The 15,288-nt window shown below is 55.6% G+C and overlaps 1 protein-coding gene across 1 annotated transcript; it reads right to left on the bottom strand.

Moving 5' to 3' along the window:
- Positions 1 to 385: 385 nt before the first annotated feature.
- On the bottom strand, positions 386 to 14,768 carry LOC132383704 (uncharacterized). The gene is made up of 5 exons (XM_059954894.1): positions 14,310 to 14,768; positions 13,132 to 13,275; positions 6,622 to 6,961; positions 6,116 to 6,367; positions 386 to 1,631 (listed from the first exon to the last, which is right to left on the bottom strand). The coding sequence occupies exons 1-5, from the start codon at positions 14,766 to 14,768 to the stop codon at positions 520 to 522; spliced, it is 2,307 nt and encodes a 768-aa protein (XP_059810877.1). The 3' UTR covers positions 386 to 519.
- Between the last annotated feature and the right edge of the window lie 520 nt (positions 14,769 to 15,288).

Raw genomic sequence — 15,288 nt, 5'->3', positions numbered from 1 at the left:
CTTAAATAATTATCTGAAACTAACACGCCTCCTCGCCAGTCCGGCACTCTAAGGCACTAGGTACAGGTCTTTGTCGGGCTCCCCCCGCCACCTTCTCCTTCCCCCCCGGGGACATTCACAGTTTTGGCTTTGTCTCAGTGAATCTTCATTTCTGAGGGGGTGGGAATGAAAGCCAAGCGGCTCATCGTCTGGTGTGTGTGGAAGAAACGGCCCCAGAAGGTCACCTCTTGAGATGGGCAGGGAGGGGGAGGGGAGAATGGCCTCAGAGAGTCACCTCAATGGATGAGGGGTGGGGGGGGGGGGGAGGAAAATAGAGGGATATTGAACCAGCCGTGATAGCAGACTGAATGGGCCAAATGGCCTACTTCTGATCATATCTTATAGAAGAGGGGGAGGGTGGATTGGCCCCAGAGGGATTGGATGAGGGGCAGGGGGGAAGGGAAGGTGGTGATCCTGAGGGGTTGGGGAAGGAAAAGATGAGGCAGGGGGAGTGGCCCCAGTAGGTGAGGGAGACGCCCCTCATTTGGGAGTGCTGTTGACCTTGAGGGACCAAGGTCTGATGGACAACTGCACTCTCTTCCTGAGCTCCTTGAAGGACCTGGAGCGGTGGAACCGGGTCTCGGAGACCGGGCTGGTCCGGGGCAGGGTCTCGGCCCCACGCAACCAGCCAGCTCCCTCCTCCCCCAGTGAGGAAGGGAGGGAGTCGGAGGGCGAGGACCTCTGGCGTCGGCTCAGGAAGGCCTGGGCCTGGCCCAGGAAGCCGGCCCTCTTCACCCTGTTGGGGGCTGGGATCTCCAACACCGATGTCCACTTCTGCTTCCTCCGGGCCGGCCCGGGCCCCAGTGAGGCCTCGGGCGCCTGAGGCAACGCCGAGCTCAGGTTCATCTCCGAGTTGGAGCGGGAGGCCGACCTCCTCCTGGAGCCCAGCCGCTTGAAGAGGTCGATGCGCTGGCCCCCATGCTCCGGGGCGTCCCGCTCGCCAGCGGCCGGGCACCTCACCAGCTCGTGGTGCAGGTGTTTGCCGCGGTAGAGCGGGGCGTCGGGGGCCGGCGAGCCAGCGGGCTCGGGGGTAACCGGGGAGCGCCCGTCCTGCGATGGCGGCCGCTCGGGGGCCTGGCAGCTGGTGGAGATCCGCCTCCTCGCCCCTTTCCAGGCTCCGGCCGGGCCCTGGCCGCAGACCGACGACAGCGACAGGCTCTTGGGGTAGGAGGCCAGCGGGGGCCTCCTGGGTCCCGGCTGCTCGCAGCGGGAGCGGAGCACCAGGCCGCAGATGTACCTGTCCAGCCTCTCTCTGCTGGCCAGCAGGACGGGTTCGGCCCCGGCCCCGGCCCCGAGCTCCGGCCCCGCTCCCTCCCCCTCTCCGCCGGGCTCCCTGGGGCGGCCGGACGAGGCGGTGAAGAGCGGGCTCTGCAGGGCCACCGCATGCAGCGGGCTCGGGTAGTGGTAGACCTCGCTGCCGTGTCTGGACACCAGGTCGCAGCGGAACTTCGGGTCGGGCCGCGCACCGTGGCCCGGGGAGGAGGGAGAGATGGAGGAGGTGAGGGAGACGGAGGTGGTGGAGGAGGAGGCCGCCGGGCAGCTGGAGGAGAGTCTGCTGGAGCTGCAGTAGCGGGGCAGGAAGGTGAGCTCGCCTGGAGGGAGAGAGAGAGAGATGGGGGTGAGTTTTAGATCCCCTCAATTCCGATCCAGCACTCCTGTTGCCCCACTTGGTGCCTCTGTCCTCTCGGCATCCCCATTCCTCCCACCCCCTCCCAGGACCCCCAGACTTTAAACGACTGGCTGGGATGAAGTTTGGTAAAAGTGTTCAAGAAAGTTTTGTAAACTATTATGTTGGGAATAGAGAAGAGTGTGATACTGGATCTCCTGTTTGGGAACGAGACAGGGCAGTTAAGAAGCTTGGGTAGGGGACTGCTGAATCTAGTGATCATAATGTCATTACATTCAAATAATTCCGGAGGAGGATAGGTCTTGTCGGGTTGAGATTCTAAATCGGAGAAAGACCAATTTGATGGTATCAGAAGGGATCTGGCAAGGCTTTTTCTGGCACAGGCATAGCGAGGAGGCCTTCAAAAGTGAAAAGCTTGTACGTACCTGTCAGAATAAAAGGTAAAGATAACAGGTGCGGGGAAACTTGGTTTTTGAGCGATATTGAGCAAAAACAAAAGGAGGTGCATAGTAGGTAGAGGCAGGCAGGAAAAATCAGGTGCTTGTTGAGTTTAAGAAAGGCAAGAGAGTACTGACAAAATTTAGGAGGGATAAAAGAAGGCATGAGGCTGCCCTAGCAGACAACATGAAGAATTCCTTGGGCTTCCACAGATATGCTAACAGCAGAAGAACAGGAAGGGTTAAAATTGGATTTCTAGAAGACCAGAGTGGTCATCTGTGTGTGGAGTCAAAAGAGAAGGAGGGAGATCTGAAATGGATTATTTTTTGCATTTGTGTTTACTGGAAGGTGGATAATGAGTCTGTGGAAGCGAGGCAATGCACATGGACCCAACACAGATTAGCAAGGAGGAAGTACTTGCTGGCTTGAGGCAAATTAGGGTGGATAAATCTCCAGGGGCTGACGAGGTGTCCCCTTGGACCCTGTGGCTCTCTTGGTAAAACATGAAATCCAGTTCTTAGAAAGAGTTGACATGGGATCGGAAGAGGTAGAATCCTTGTGAGTAGAGTTAAGAAAGTGCAAGGAATGAAAGAACTTGATGTAAGTTATATAGAGGCCCCCGAACAGTAGCCAGGACGTGGGCTACAAATTACAACAGGAGACAGTAAAGGCATGTCAGAAGGGCAATATTACAATAGTCATGGGGGAATTCCATATGCAGGGGGATTGGGAAAATCAGGTTGGTGCTGGATCCCGAGGGAATTTGTAGAATGCCTACGGGGTAGCTTTTTAGAGAAGCCTGTGGTTGAGCCCACCAGGGGAAAGGCAATACTGGAGTGGGTGTTGTGTAATGAACCAGTTTTGATTAGGGAGCTTAAGGTAAAGGAGCCCTTAGGAGACAGTGATCATAATACGTTAGAATTCACCCAGCAGTTTGAAAGGGAGGTGCTAGAGTCAGATGTACCAGTATTACAGTGGAATAAGGGGAATTACAGAGGCACGAGAGAGAAGCTGAGCAAGTTGAAAGGGGACACTAGCAGGGATGACGGCAAAACAGCGATGGCTGGAGTTTTCTGGGGGTAACTCGGAAGGTGCAGGATAGATACGTCCCAAGGATGAAGTACTGTAATCTAAAGGGGGGAATGGCTGAGGGAAGTCAAAGCCAGCATAAAAGCAAAAGAGAGGGTATTTAATAGAGCAAACGTTAGTAGAAAGATGAGTGGGAAGCTTTTAAACACCAATAGAAGGCAACTAAACAGCCATAAGGACAGAAAAGATAAAAACATGCAGGTAAATGGGACAATATCAAAGAGAATACCAAAAGATTTTTCAGATACATAAAGCATAAAAGAGAGGCGAGGGTAAAAATCAGGGTGCTGGAGAGATAGTAATGTGAGACAAAGAAGTTGAGAAGTTGTACAGACCTAATAAATATTTGTTGTCTGTCTTCACTGCGGAAGACACTAGCAGTGTGAGAGGGCAGAGGCGTGCGCAGTTGCTATTACTAAGGAGAAGGTGGTGGGGAAGGTATATAAGTCACCCTGGAGCAAGTGGACTGCACCCCAGGGTTCTGAAAGGGATGGCTGAGGAGACTGTGGGTACCTTAGTAACGATCACTAGATTCTGGAAGGGTTCCAGAGGACTGGAAAATTACAAACGTCAACCCACTCTTTAAGAAGGGAGAAGAAAGGAAATTATAGAGCAGTTAGATTATAGACCATCTTCAGCGGTTGGGAAGATGTTGGAGTCGATTGTTAAGGAAGTAGTTCTGGGGTATTTGGAGGCACGTGATAAAACAGGCCAAGGTCAGCATGGTTTCCTCAAGGGAAAATCTTGCCTGACAAATCTGTTGGAATTCTTTGAAGAGATAACAGGCACGATAGACAAAGGAGAGTTGGTGAATGTTGCGTACTTGGATTTTCAGAAGGCCTTTGACAAGGTGCCACACGTGAGGCTGCTTGACGAGCTATGAGCCCGTGGCATTACAGGAAAGATCCTAGCGCTGATTGTTCCGAGGCACAGTGAGACTTAAGGGGAACTTTTCTGCTTGGCTGCCAGTGACTAGTGGTGCTCCGCGAGGGTGGGCGTTGAGATAAAACTCTGAATGCCAGTGATTTCGACAATGGAATCGATGGTTTTGTGGCCAGGCTTGCCGACGATATGAAGATGCGGAGGGGCAGGTAGTGTCGAGGAAGCAGGGCGTCTGCAGGAGGAGCACAGTGTCAGGAAGTTTATGGTCGTGCACTTTGGTCGAAGGATAAAGGTGTGGGCTATTTTCTAATTGGGGAGAACATTCAGAAATCAGGTGCAAAGGGGCTTGGGAGTCCCCTAAAGGAGGACTCCCTAAAGGGTAACTTACGGGTTGAGTCGGTGGTGAGGAAGCAAAACGCGGCGTTGGCATTCATTTCGAGAGGACTGGAATATAAAAGCAGGATGTAATGCCAAGTCTTTGAGGCATTAATCGGACTGCACTTTTTTGGGCACCTTTTTTAAGAAAGGATGTGCTGGCATTGGAGAGGGTCCAGAGGAGGTTCACGAGAATCGTCTAGGAATGACTGGGAGGCAAGTACAGGAATTGCAGTCTCCCTCGCGGAGGAATCCAAGACGCCCTTAGGTGCTCGGGGATTGGAAGATAGCTAACGTGCGTTCATCATTTCAGAAAGCCTCTAATAATAAGTCAGGACATTTTAGAACAATGCGCCTGACATCAGATAGTGGGTAAGTATTCTAAAGGATATATAAATGTTTTGATAGATGCACTTCTGCCCCGGCACCCTTTGCGCATGGCAGGTCATGCCTAACCGATCTGAAAGACTTCTTCGTGGAGGTGACCAGGAAAGCTGACGAAGGCAAGGCACTGGATGTTGTCCACACGGAATTTAGCGAAGCCTTTGACAAGGTCTCACGTGGGAGCTTGGTCAAAAAGGTCCAGTCGCCGGGCGTTCAGGATGAAGCAGTAAATTGGATTAGACATCGGTTTTGTGGGAGAAGCCAGGGAGTGGTAGTAGACGGTTGCCTCTCTGACTGGAGGCCAGTGACTGGCGGAGTGCTGCAGGGGTCGGTGATGGGTCCGTTGTTGTTTGTCATCTGGATGATAACGTGGTTAACTGCATCAGTAAATTTGTGGAGGTGTAGTGGGCAGCGAGGAAGACTATCGGAGCTCCCAGAGGGATCTGGACCGGCTGGAAAACCAGCCTGAAAAGTGGCAGATGGAAGTTAATGCAGACAAGTGTGAGGTGTTACACTTTGGGAGGACACAGTGAGCAGTAAACACTGGGGAGCGCTGTAGAACTGGGAATCTGGGAATACAGGTCCATAATTCCTTGAAAGTCACGCCACAGGTAGATACAGCCGTAAAGAAAGCTTATGGCACATTGGCCTTCTTAAGTATTGAGTACAGGAGATGGGATGTTATGCTGAAGTTGTACAAGACGTTGGTGGGGCCTCATTTCGAGTATTGAGTGCAGTTTTGGTCACCGACCTACAGGAAAAATTTCAACAAGGTTGAAAGAAGAGAGAAAATTTACAAGGATGTTGCCAAGACTTGAATTCTAAGGAAAGGCTGAATAGGTCAGGACTTTATTCCCTGCAGCGCAGGGGATACGGGGAGATTAGGTAGAGGGGTATAGATAGGGTAAATGCAAGCAGGCTTTTTCCACCAAGGTTGGGTGAGACTAGAACTAGAGGTCATGGGTTAAGGGTGAAAGGTGATAAGTTTAAGGGGAACATGAGGGGAAACTTCTTCACTCAGAGGGTGGTGAGAGTGGATTTGAGTTCATTTTGAACATTTAAGAGAAGCTTGGGTAAGTACATGGTTGGGAGGGGTGTGGTTCAGGAGCAGTTTGAGTGGGTCAGGCAGAACAGTCTGGCATGGGCTGAAGGGCCTGTCTGGGCTGTAGAACTTTACGAGCCTTGTCTCTGCCCTCCCCACCCCAACACCAGTGTCCCCTTGTCATCCTGTCCCATCCCCACCGTCCACCCGTGCCCCCAGCCCGCCCTGCGGCTCCCTACCTGCTGACACCGGCCTCTGGGAGGCCCTTCCCCTCCGGACGACCCTGCCCCAGATGCAGGCCTCGCCCTCGAGGGCCCGCTGCGTGCCGGGCTCCAGGTGCGGCGCCCCGTCTTCGGTGGAGCGAGGCCGGCGGCGGCCCACCTGCGGGCCTGACTGCACGCTCCACAGCGAGCTGGAGGGGCACTCGCTGTACACTGAGGTGCAGGAGGTGGAGAGTGAGCACGAGGCGCTGTCGGTCACGTCGTAGAAACCTGCGGCAAGCGGGGGTGGAGACAGGTCACGGTGGGCAGGCCCGCCTGGTCCTTCAACCAGCACCCTCTAATCTTCTCCCTTCCTCTTCTCTTTCCCCTTCTTCCAACTACTCCCCCCACCTCCCCTCCACCCCCAATTCCTCCCCTCCCTCCCCTACTTTCCTCTGTTCCTCCCCCACCCCATCCCCTTCCTCTCCCTCTCCTGGCCTTTCCCGTCTCTCCACCCCCCCCCCCCCCCCGGCACCCCCTCTCACCCGAGCTGGGCCTGGAGTCCGTGTCACCACTGTCCTGGCCCCTCTCGACCAACTGGGTCACGGCTCCGTGCTGCCCCTCCAGCTCCTGATGCTCCGCGGTTCCCAGTTCGCTGGAGACACCGCCAGTGTCTCTTCTCCACTGCTCCCCGCCCAGTTCCTCGGGCAGGGGAGACTCGGGGGGAGGCGGGCTGCAGCGCCCCACCACCCCGGACAGTCCATCCCCAGCGGCGGGGTGTGGCCGTGCGCGGTGCTCCCGGCCGCCGACCGGCTCCAGCACACCCAGATGCTTGACATCTTGCGCGGGAGCTTGCGCCAGTTCACCCGTGGCCAGCTGCAGAGGCTGTCGAAGTAAACCAGAGCTCCCGTCAGCGTGTAAACCGGCGGCAGAACGAGCGCGGCGCCCCGACACGGCTTCGAGTGGTTTACGCTCGCGTTCAGGAAGGCCTGAGGTGGCCTCATCGGCATACATGGATCAGTACCTTGATGTCTGAATCTTCTGAGTGCCTCCTCCTTCCCACTATCCTTGCAGGCTCCTCCTCCTTCAGACCTTATGCCTCCTCCACCTCTCCCCTCGCTGCTTCTTTCACCATCCCATCTTCCCCTTAACCCAGTCTTACCCGTCACCTGCCAACTTGTGCTCCTTCCCCACCCCCCATCTTCTCATTCTGGCTTCTTCCCTCCCCTCCCTTCCTTTCCGGTCCTGATGAAGGGTCTCGGTGGTCCAAAACGGCGACTGTGTTTATGCTGTAGATGCTGCCTGACCTGCTGAGTTTCTCCAGCGTTTCTTGTGTGTGTTACTCTGGATTTCCAGTGTCTGCATAATCTCCTGTGTTTATCCCTGTCCCTCCATATTCCTTGCACAGTTATCTGGCTCTCTAAAAGTTTTCGTCTAATTCCCAGACCAATCCACACACCGACCATTCTCTGTTTAAAAAAAAAACTTGCCCCTTACAACAAGATCTGTGGCCTCCTCGTGTGCCAAGACGAGGCCCCCCTCAGGGAGGAGGAGCAACACCTCCAACCTGATGGTATGATCATCGATTTCTCCTTCTGGTAAAAAAAACCAGCACCCCCCCCCCCCCCTCCTACTTCTCACCTGCCTGTGTCCTCCTCTCTGGTCGGCTCACTACAGGAAGGACGTTGAAGCTTCGGGGAGGGGGCAGAAGAGGTTTACCAGGACGCTGCCTGGTTTACAGGGTAAGTGCTATCATGAGAGGCTGGGCAAACCTGGGTTGTTTTCTCCGGAGTGTCGGAGGCTGAGGGGAGATCTGACGGAGGTTTACAAGATGATGAGAGGCATCGATAGAGTGGACAGGGAGTATCCGTTTCCCAGGGTTGGGAAGTCTAACATCAGAGGGTAGCATTGAAGGTGAGAGGGGGAAGTTTTTTACTCGGAGAGTGGGGGTTGCCTGGTACGCTGGTAGAGGCTTTTGAGAGACGTTTGGATCGGCACATGGACATGAGGAAGATGGAGGATGTGGACATGGTGTAGGTAGGAGGGACTGGTTCAGCACAGGCACTGTGGGCCGAATGGCCTGTTCGTGTGCTGTGCTCTTCCAAAACCTGATAGAGCCACAGACCGAGTGGACAGTCAGCTCCTTTAACCAGGAATGAAATAGCTAACGCGAGATGGCATCATTTTAAGGTGATTGGAGGGAAGTGCTGGGGGGGGGGAATCAGAGGGTGTTTTTTTTTACATAGTGGCCACAATATGACTCGCTCAGTCTTGGACTCAATACCCTGACTTAACGAAGGCTAGCTCGTCTATCTAGTTACGTACACACTGTCCGGGAGCAACAGACCCAGAGATCCAACCACATCTAGACTGCTCAGAGTCCTGCCGTTAACTCCTTACTTTCTCCTTTCATTTGTCACCCCTCCCCCCAAAGCGCAAACCCCAAGCTCATCTGAATTAAACTCCATCCACCATTCCTCTGCCCATAAGGCCAGCCAGCGCCTTTTACCCCAGGGTGGAAATGGCCAATACTGGGTGTAATTTTAAGGTGATTGGGTTAGCGGTGGTTTTTGTCTACACAGAGAGTGGTGGGTGCGTGGAACGCACTCCCAGGGGTGGCGATAGAGGCTGGTACTTCAGGGAGATTTAAGAAACTCTTGGTGCACGGATGATAGAAACATGGAAGGTTATGTTGGAGGGAAGGTTAGATTGATTTTGGAGTAGGTTAGAGGGTTAGCACAACATTGTGGGCTGAAAGGCCTGCACCATTCTATATCTGTAACTAATCTACCATCCGGCTGTATCCTCTGACAAGCTCTTCGCTGTCCACAACTGCACCAGTCTTTATAAAACATACTGATCTGTAAATTTACTAAACCACCCGAAACTTCACCTGTTTGTTCCCCTCCACTGGCCCAGCAGAGTTCCTCCAGCATCTACCTCATCCGCCTATTTCCGTTTTCACAAAGGGGGGAACACCGCTCGTTATAGATGCCCAGCCCCCTCCACCACTCCCTGTCTCCTGGGGGCAAAACAATCGGTCTCCTCTAGTCCGGGAAGCCTGGAGCCAGAGCTCCCGGTTCTGTGACCACTGACGCCAGGCTGACAATCTCTGAAGAGTACTGGGGACACCCGCCTTGTCAAGACACTGTCTAGGAGGTGGCAGTGACAAACCACTTTGGTAGAAAAGTTTGCCAGGAACCAATCGTGGTCTGGAAAGTCCAAGATTTGGAGAAGGTGTTTCTCGACCATTTTTATCCTGTGGACCAATATTATTAAGCAAAGGGTCTGTGGATCCCCTGGTCTAGAGGCTGGTGAATCCTACCTGCTGCCTTCGGAGTACGTCCAGGACATCAAACTCTCCCACCCAAGATCCAATAACTTTGTTTTCACAGACCTGCGTTCAGATCCCTTACAAGGACTACAGTGCAATCACCAGAGTTGGCGGAGTGGAGTGAGTTTGGGTTGGGAGCTGCATTGCGTCCCCACCCTGAAACATAGCTGGCTGGTCAGTCTGAGGACGGAAGCCTCACCAGCTCCGTGACTAGTGGCAAACGTGATTGTGCCCAGCCAGCTCGAGTGAGGCACTGGCCAGATATATATTGGTTTGAAAGGCTGGGCACTCTACCCCACGTGGGAGGCGAGAGAGAGGGGAACATGCTGGGGAGACGTGACTGATACAGGGAGAGCTTCACCGTCCAAAACCTCTGCACAGATTCGCTTTATGTTGGGAATTAGTGTCTGCAAGCCACACTGCAGAAGCCCGTTGAAGACTAGCCCGCCCCGATGGCTGAATGGCCTTCTCCCGCACTGGACTGCCACCACGCCCATCTGAGAGTCGGGTTATTCGACCATGGCTGGGCCGAGCTCTCAGCCTCACTGGCGCTGGACTCTGCACCCTGCTCCAGCTCGCAGATCCGGGCGCGGTCGGAGTCTGCCACGCCTGGCATCCGCACAGCTGATAAGGAGCAGGGATGGGCACGGTTCCAGAGGCAGCCGGGCGGGGGCCTCTCTCAATGCTTCCAAACACGGGAGGCAGGGGAATGGGGAGCCCTGGGCAGGAGGGGGAATGTGGGGGAGGGAAGAGAGTAGGGGGAGGGAATGTGTGGGGGACAGAGAGTAGAGAGGGAACGATTAAGGAGAGAGAGGGAATGTGTGCAGGGGTGGGGGACGTGTGGGGAGAGGGAATGTGTGGGTGAGAAAGGGAAAATGGGATTGAGAGAATGCGTAGGGAGAGGGGGAGAATGTTGGCGAGGGAAAACAGGAACGTGTGGGTTTGAAGGATGTGGGGAGAGTGGGAGGGACTGTGGGCGAGGAGGAGAGAGAGAGAGAACTGGCTCGGTTTCTGTGCTCAGGTGAGAGCAGAGATCAGCTCCGGCCGCTCCCAATGCCAGGTACCCATTGTTCCGGGCGACGGCTGAACTCTGCCTGGCCCCACTCCCCCCTTATCTGATCCCGGGGGCCGACTGCAGAAGAGGCAGCCTCTGGGCAGGCGGAGCTGGGAATCTCCGATACTCCACTGCTCAAGAGCACTTTAGCCCCACCCTATTCCTAAGGAGGGAGGACAAAGTCCAGTTGACGCCAGACTCCGGCAGACTCTAGAAATCCAGGGCCACACGCTCACAGAAACGCGGGAGGAACTCGACAGGCCAGGCAGCATCGGTGGGGGCATGGCTGTGCAGATGGCTTCACGGCACCGGTGACCCGGGGTTCGATTCCCATCGCTGCCCGCGAGGAGTTTGTGCGTTCTCCCCCGGGTTCTCCAGTTGGTCTTTGGTCATTGTACATTGTCCCGCGATTTAGGCTAAATCGGGGGTTTGCTGGACTACAGATCAAATAAAAAACTATCTGTTAGGGAGGGTACTCCCCATGCAATCCTGTCCTACAATAGGGCTCTCCTTACCGACACCAGTTGGCAGACCACCAACCTGACCCCAACCCTACTGTCCACCCCCCGAGGCACCGACCCAAAGCAAAACACTGCAGACGCTGCAAAGCGGAGACAAAGACGAAACGTTTTTAGCCAATCCCTACCCTGTCCCCTTGAGCTGTCCCACCCTCCCGCACCCTACCCTGCGGCCCGACACCAACGTCTTCAATCTCCTCCCCAGTTCCGCCAGCTCTCTCCCCCACAGAGGCTACCTGACCGGCGGGGTGCTCCCACCACTCCCCAGGTTTTATTTCAGATGTCCAGCAGCTGCGGGGTTCTTTGCTGAGGTTCCGTAACTGGGAACATCGGCCGGAGCTCAGAGACCTGGACCCTGGATCGGGATGTGATGCTGCAGACTAGTGAGTGAGAGGAGCTGAGCGAGGTGGACAAAGAGATGAAAGGAGGGAGAGGGACGGATGGTGGGGAGGAAGATGAGGGTGGAGAGGGGAGGGGCAGAGGGAAGGAAGGAGAGACACACAGGGATGGAGATGGAGGGAGAGGTGTTGCCTCAGTACCAACATTCACACCCCCCACACTGCGGTGTCTCTGAAGACAGGCACGCCCCCCTCCTCCCTGAGGCACCAATCCAAGTGAACCGGGAGGTCCCAGTTCATCACAAAGCCTAATTCCTATTTACACTCTCAGGATCGCTGCAGATCAGACAGAATTTTTGACAAGTCGGTACCCGACAGGCAAACAATTAAGAGATTAATTCGGCAGAAACTCCGACAGGCGTGCTGCTCTGCGTCGTGTCATCAGGGGAGATTATCCCACAGGCCGAGGGGAAACCGCAAGCACGCTTCAGTCGCGCTGCCTGTGCCTGCTGGGGTTCAGTGGGTGGGGGAGGGGGCAGGGGATTGACGTGACCTGTCGTCTACAGACCCCGTCCGAGCATCGCCCGGGTCAAAGACGGGCTGCTTCCTTGGCCAATGAGATGTGAGGGTCCTTCAGCCCATCGAGCCTGTGCTGACCATCAACCATTCCCCTCAACCTTTCCACCCTTGAAACTGTAACGATGCCTATCTGAACGCCGCGCCCTGGTCTCGCTACCTGAAGCCTGGGACCGCGACCACGCTCCTGCCCCGGTGAGCTCGGTACCCAGGGACCCGTGAGGCTGGCTCGGATCACACCTCCACTAAATAGTCCGGGACTGAGAAACTCCCAAAGGCACCGGATGGTGGAATATAGCGTCTGAGCCTCTACTCGCTGGAATTCAGAAGAACGAGGAATGTTTCCGATGGTGGGAGTGTCTAAGACCAAAGGAGACAGCCTCAGAATGGAGGGGCGTCCAAGTAGGAAGGAGATGAGGAGGAATTTCCTCAGCCAGAGGGTAGGGTGGTGAATCTGTGGAATTCTTTGCCACAGGCGGCTCTGGAGGTGCAGTCTTTGGGGCAGCCCGGTAGCGTAGGGGAAGGCGTTAACGCTTTACAGCACTGACGTTCCTGGGTTCAATTCCCGTCGCTTTCCGTGAGGAGCCCGCACATCTTCCCTTATTTACGGCGCAAGTTTCCTCCCAGTGCTCCGGGTTCCCTCCCATCTACAGGCCAGGGTCAGGACATTGCGGGCGCGCGCACAGAGCGGGTTCCACGCGGCCCTTCGGCCCATCGAGTCTGTGCTGGATGGGCCCGCACCCGATCCCAAACTCAAAATAAGGACACACAAATCAGCACTGGGACCGTCTCACACCGCCCCCCCCCCCCCCCCCACCACCACCACACTGACACCCACTGTCAGGAATCTGAGCACCAACGGAGAACTGATTGTGGCGGGGTGGTGGGTCGGGAAACATGAGGTAGGGAGGTGTTAATGAGGAATTTGCTCTTGCATGGGATTTGCTGTGCACATTTATAAAGGTGATCACTTAGTTACCCCTCCAGGGGGGCAAATTACCCAAAACACACACACACACACACACACACAGTGCCAGCAGTCAGGATCGAACCCAGGACCATAGCAACTCCACCTGCTGCACCACAGCGCAAAGTGTCAAAGCGTAAAACACCGGGGCAGAATTAGGCCATTCGGCCCATCGAGTCTGCTCCGCCATTCCCACCGTGGCTGATTTATTACCCCTCTCGACCGCGTTCCCCTGCCTCCTCCCTCGGCGGATCGAGAACCTACCAACCTCCCCATTACATATACCCGGCGACTCGTCCTCCAGCGTTGTCTTGTGGCAGCAGGTTCCCCAACCCCTGTGCAGTTTACCCACAGGAAAGATGTAAACAAGGTTGACAGAGTACAGGGAAAATTGACAAGGATGTTGCCGGACCTGAGTTATAAGGAAAGATTGAACAGGTTAGGACTTTATTCCTTGAAATTTAGAAGATTGAGAGGAGATTTGATGCAGGTATACAATATTAGGGGGGTATAGGTAGGGTAAATGCATGCAGGCTTTACCCACTGAGGCTGGGTGGGCCTACAACCAGAGGTCATGGGTAAAGGGTGAAAGGTGAAAGGTTTAAGAGGAACATGAGGGGAAATTTCTTCACTTAGAGGGTGGGAACGAGCTGCCAGCACAAGTGGCGAATGCCAGCTCGATTTCAGTGCTTAGAAATTTGGGTAGGTACACGGATGGGAGGGCTGTGGTCCCAGTGCAGGTCGATGGGAGTGGGCAGTTTTAATGGCTCGGCACGGACTAGACGGGCCGAAGGGCCAGTTTCTGCGCTGTACTCCTCTACAACCCTGAGAAATCCCTCCTCATCTCTGATCTGAAGGTATGTTCTATCCCGAGGCTCGCTCCCTGGTCCTAGGTGTCCCGGTTTTATCTACATTGGCCGTGGGGAGTGGGGGGTGGGGGGTTGTTAAATGGCTGCCTCATAACTGCCGACTACACCTGTAGGTCCACACTTTCCCCCCTCTTGGTTGTCTCCCCCACAGCTGCGGAGCTTGACCGATCCCACCTCCCTCCTCCTAGGCGGGTAATTCTGACCCCCTCCCTCCATGCCATAGCTCAGCCCCGAGTGGGATTCGAACCCAGGACCTTCGGACTGAAGACACCAGCGCTGGCATCCGGGACAGAGACCCTGCGGAGCGAGGAGGTGGGAGCAAGGGGTTGGATTCCAGCCCCGCAGCTCAGGGTCCCGGCCGACTCCCAGGGTGGGCAAGTGCGGCCGTTCAGCCCTTCGAGCCCCGTGCCGGGGGATACCAAAACAGTCCGACCTAACTGCCGGAGGGATCCCACTCCACATCCTGCTTTGGACTTCGCACCAGGTGAAGATCCGGGCCGAGATGTCAACACATTCCCAGATGTTGTCTCAGCCCCCGCTTCTGCCTGACCCTTCCTCCCCCCCTCTCGCCTCTCACCTGCCGGGCACAGGCTCCTCCCGGAGGCGGCAGATCCCCCGGGACCTGCTTGCGATCGCCGCCGCCTTCCAGCCGCTCCTCCTGCAGCACCCTCCGTACGGTCTCCTCCTGCCTCTCCCTCAGTAGCCTCAGCTCCAGCAGGCCCGCCACGCTGGCCTCCAGCCTCTCCCCGATCCGGTTCCTGTCCAGCCCGGGCTTGGGGCCGCTTGCGCCAGCCTTCCTGGCCATGAGGAGCCGCCGATCGTCTGCCCCCGCCCCCTCCCGGGGGGAACAGGGTCTCCCTGCCGCCCCGCACGCCGCCTCTGCCCCGGCCGCCGTCACCGTCCCCCGGGGGACGCAGGCGCCGCGATTGTAGCGAGTCAGTATCACTGAGAAATGGAAACAATGTAACAGGCTGCCCGCCGCCTGTTGGCTGTCCCGGTCACGTGGGGCGGCCGGGGGCGGGGCCTCACCACCCATTCGATCCCGAGACCAGGAACCTTGCAATTGGCGCAGCAGAGTTTTTCAAATGAGGTCATTTCGTCACGGAGAGCGGTCACGCTTCAACACACAAACCTACATACACAGGCAGACGCACAACACACACACAGTTACACAGGCAGACACACACACACACACACACACACACACAGTTACACAGGCAGACACACACACACACACACACACACACACAGTTACACAGGCAGACACACACACACACACACACACACAAACCTACATACACAGGCAGACACACAACACACACACAGTTACACAGGCAGACGCACAACACACACACAGTTACACAGGCAGAGACACACACACACACACACACACACACAGTTACACAGGCAGACACACAACACACACACAGTTACACAGGCAGACGCACAACACACACACAGTTACACAGGCAGACACACACACACACACACAGTTACACAGGCAGACACACACACACACAGTTACACAGGCAGACACACACACACACACACACACA

The sequence above is a fragment of the Hypanus sabinus genome, chromosome 31 (genome assembly GCF_030144855.1).
Source record: "Hypanus sabinus isolate sHypSab1 chromosome 31, sHypSab1.hap1, whole genome shotgun sequence".
Lineage (NCBI taxonomy): Eukaryota > Metazoa > Chordata > Chondrichthyes > Myliobatiformes > Dasyatidae > Hypanus > Hypanus sabinus.
Note: the sequence above shows the minus strand (reverse complement) of the source record. Positions and strands in the feature narration are given on the sequence as shown.

Excerpts from the sequence above, each read along its gene's own strand:
- LOC132383704 (XM_059954894.1), bottom strand. The coding sequence starts at position 14,768 with ATGGGTGGTGAGGCCCCGCCCCCGGCCGCCCCACGTGACCGGGACAGC. Across the intron at positions 6,962-13,131 it reads CGGGTATATGTAATGGGGAG|CCTCTGCAGCTGGCCACGGG; the intron begins GTTGGTAGGTTC and ends TTACTTCGACAG. Across the intron at positions 6,368-6,621 it reads GGACTCCAGGCCCAGCTCGG|GTTTCTACGACGTGACCGAC; the intron begins GTGAGAGGGGGT and ends CGCTTGCCGCAG.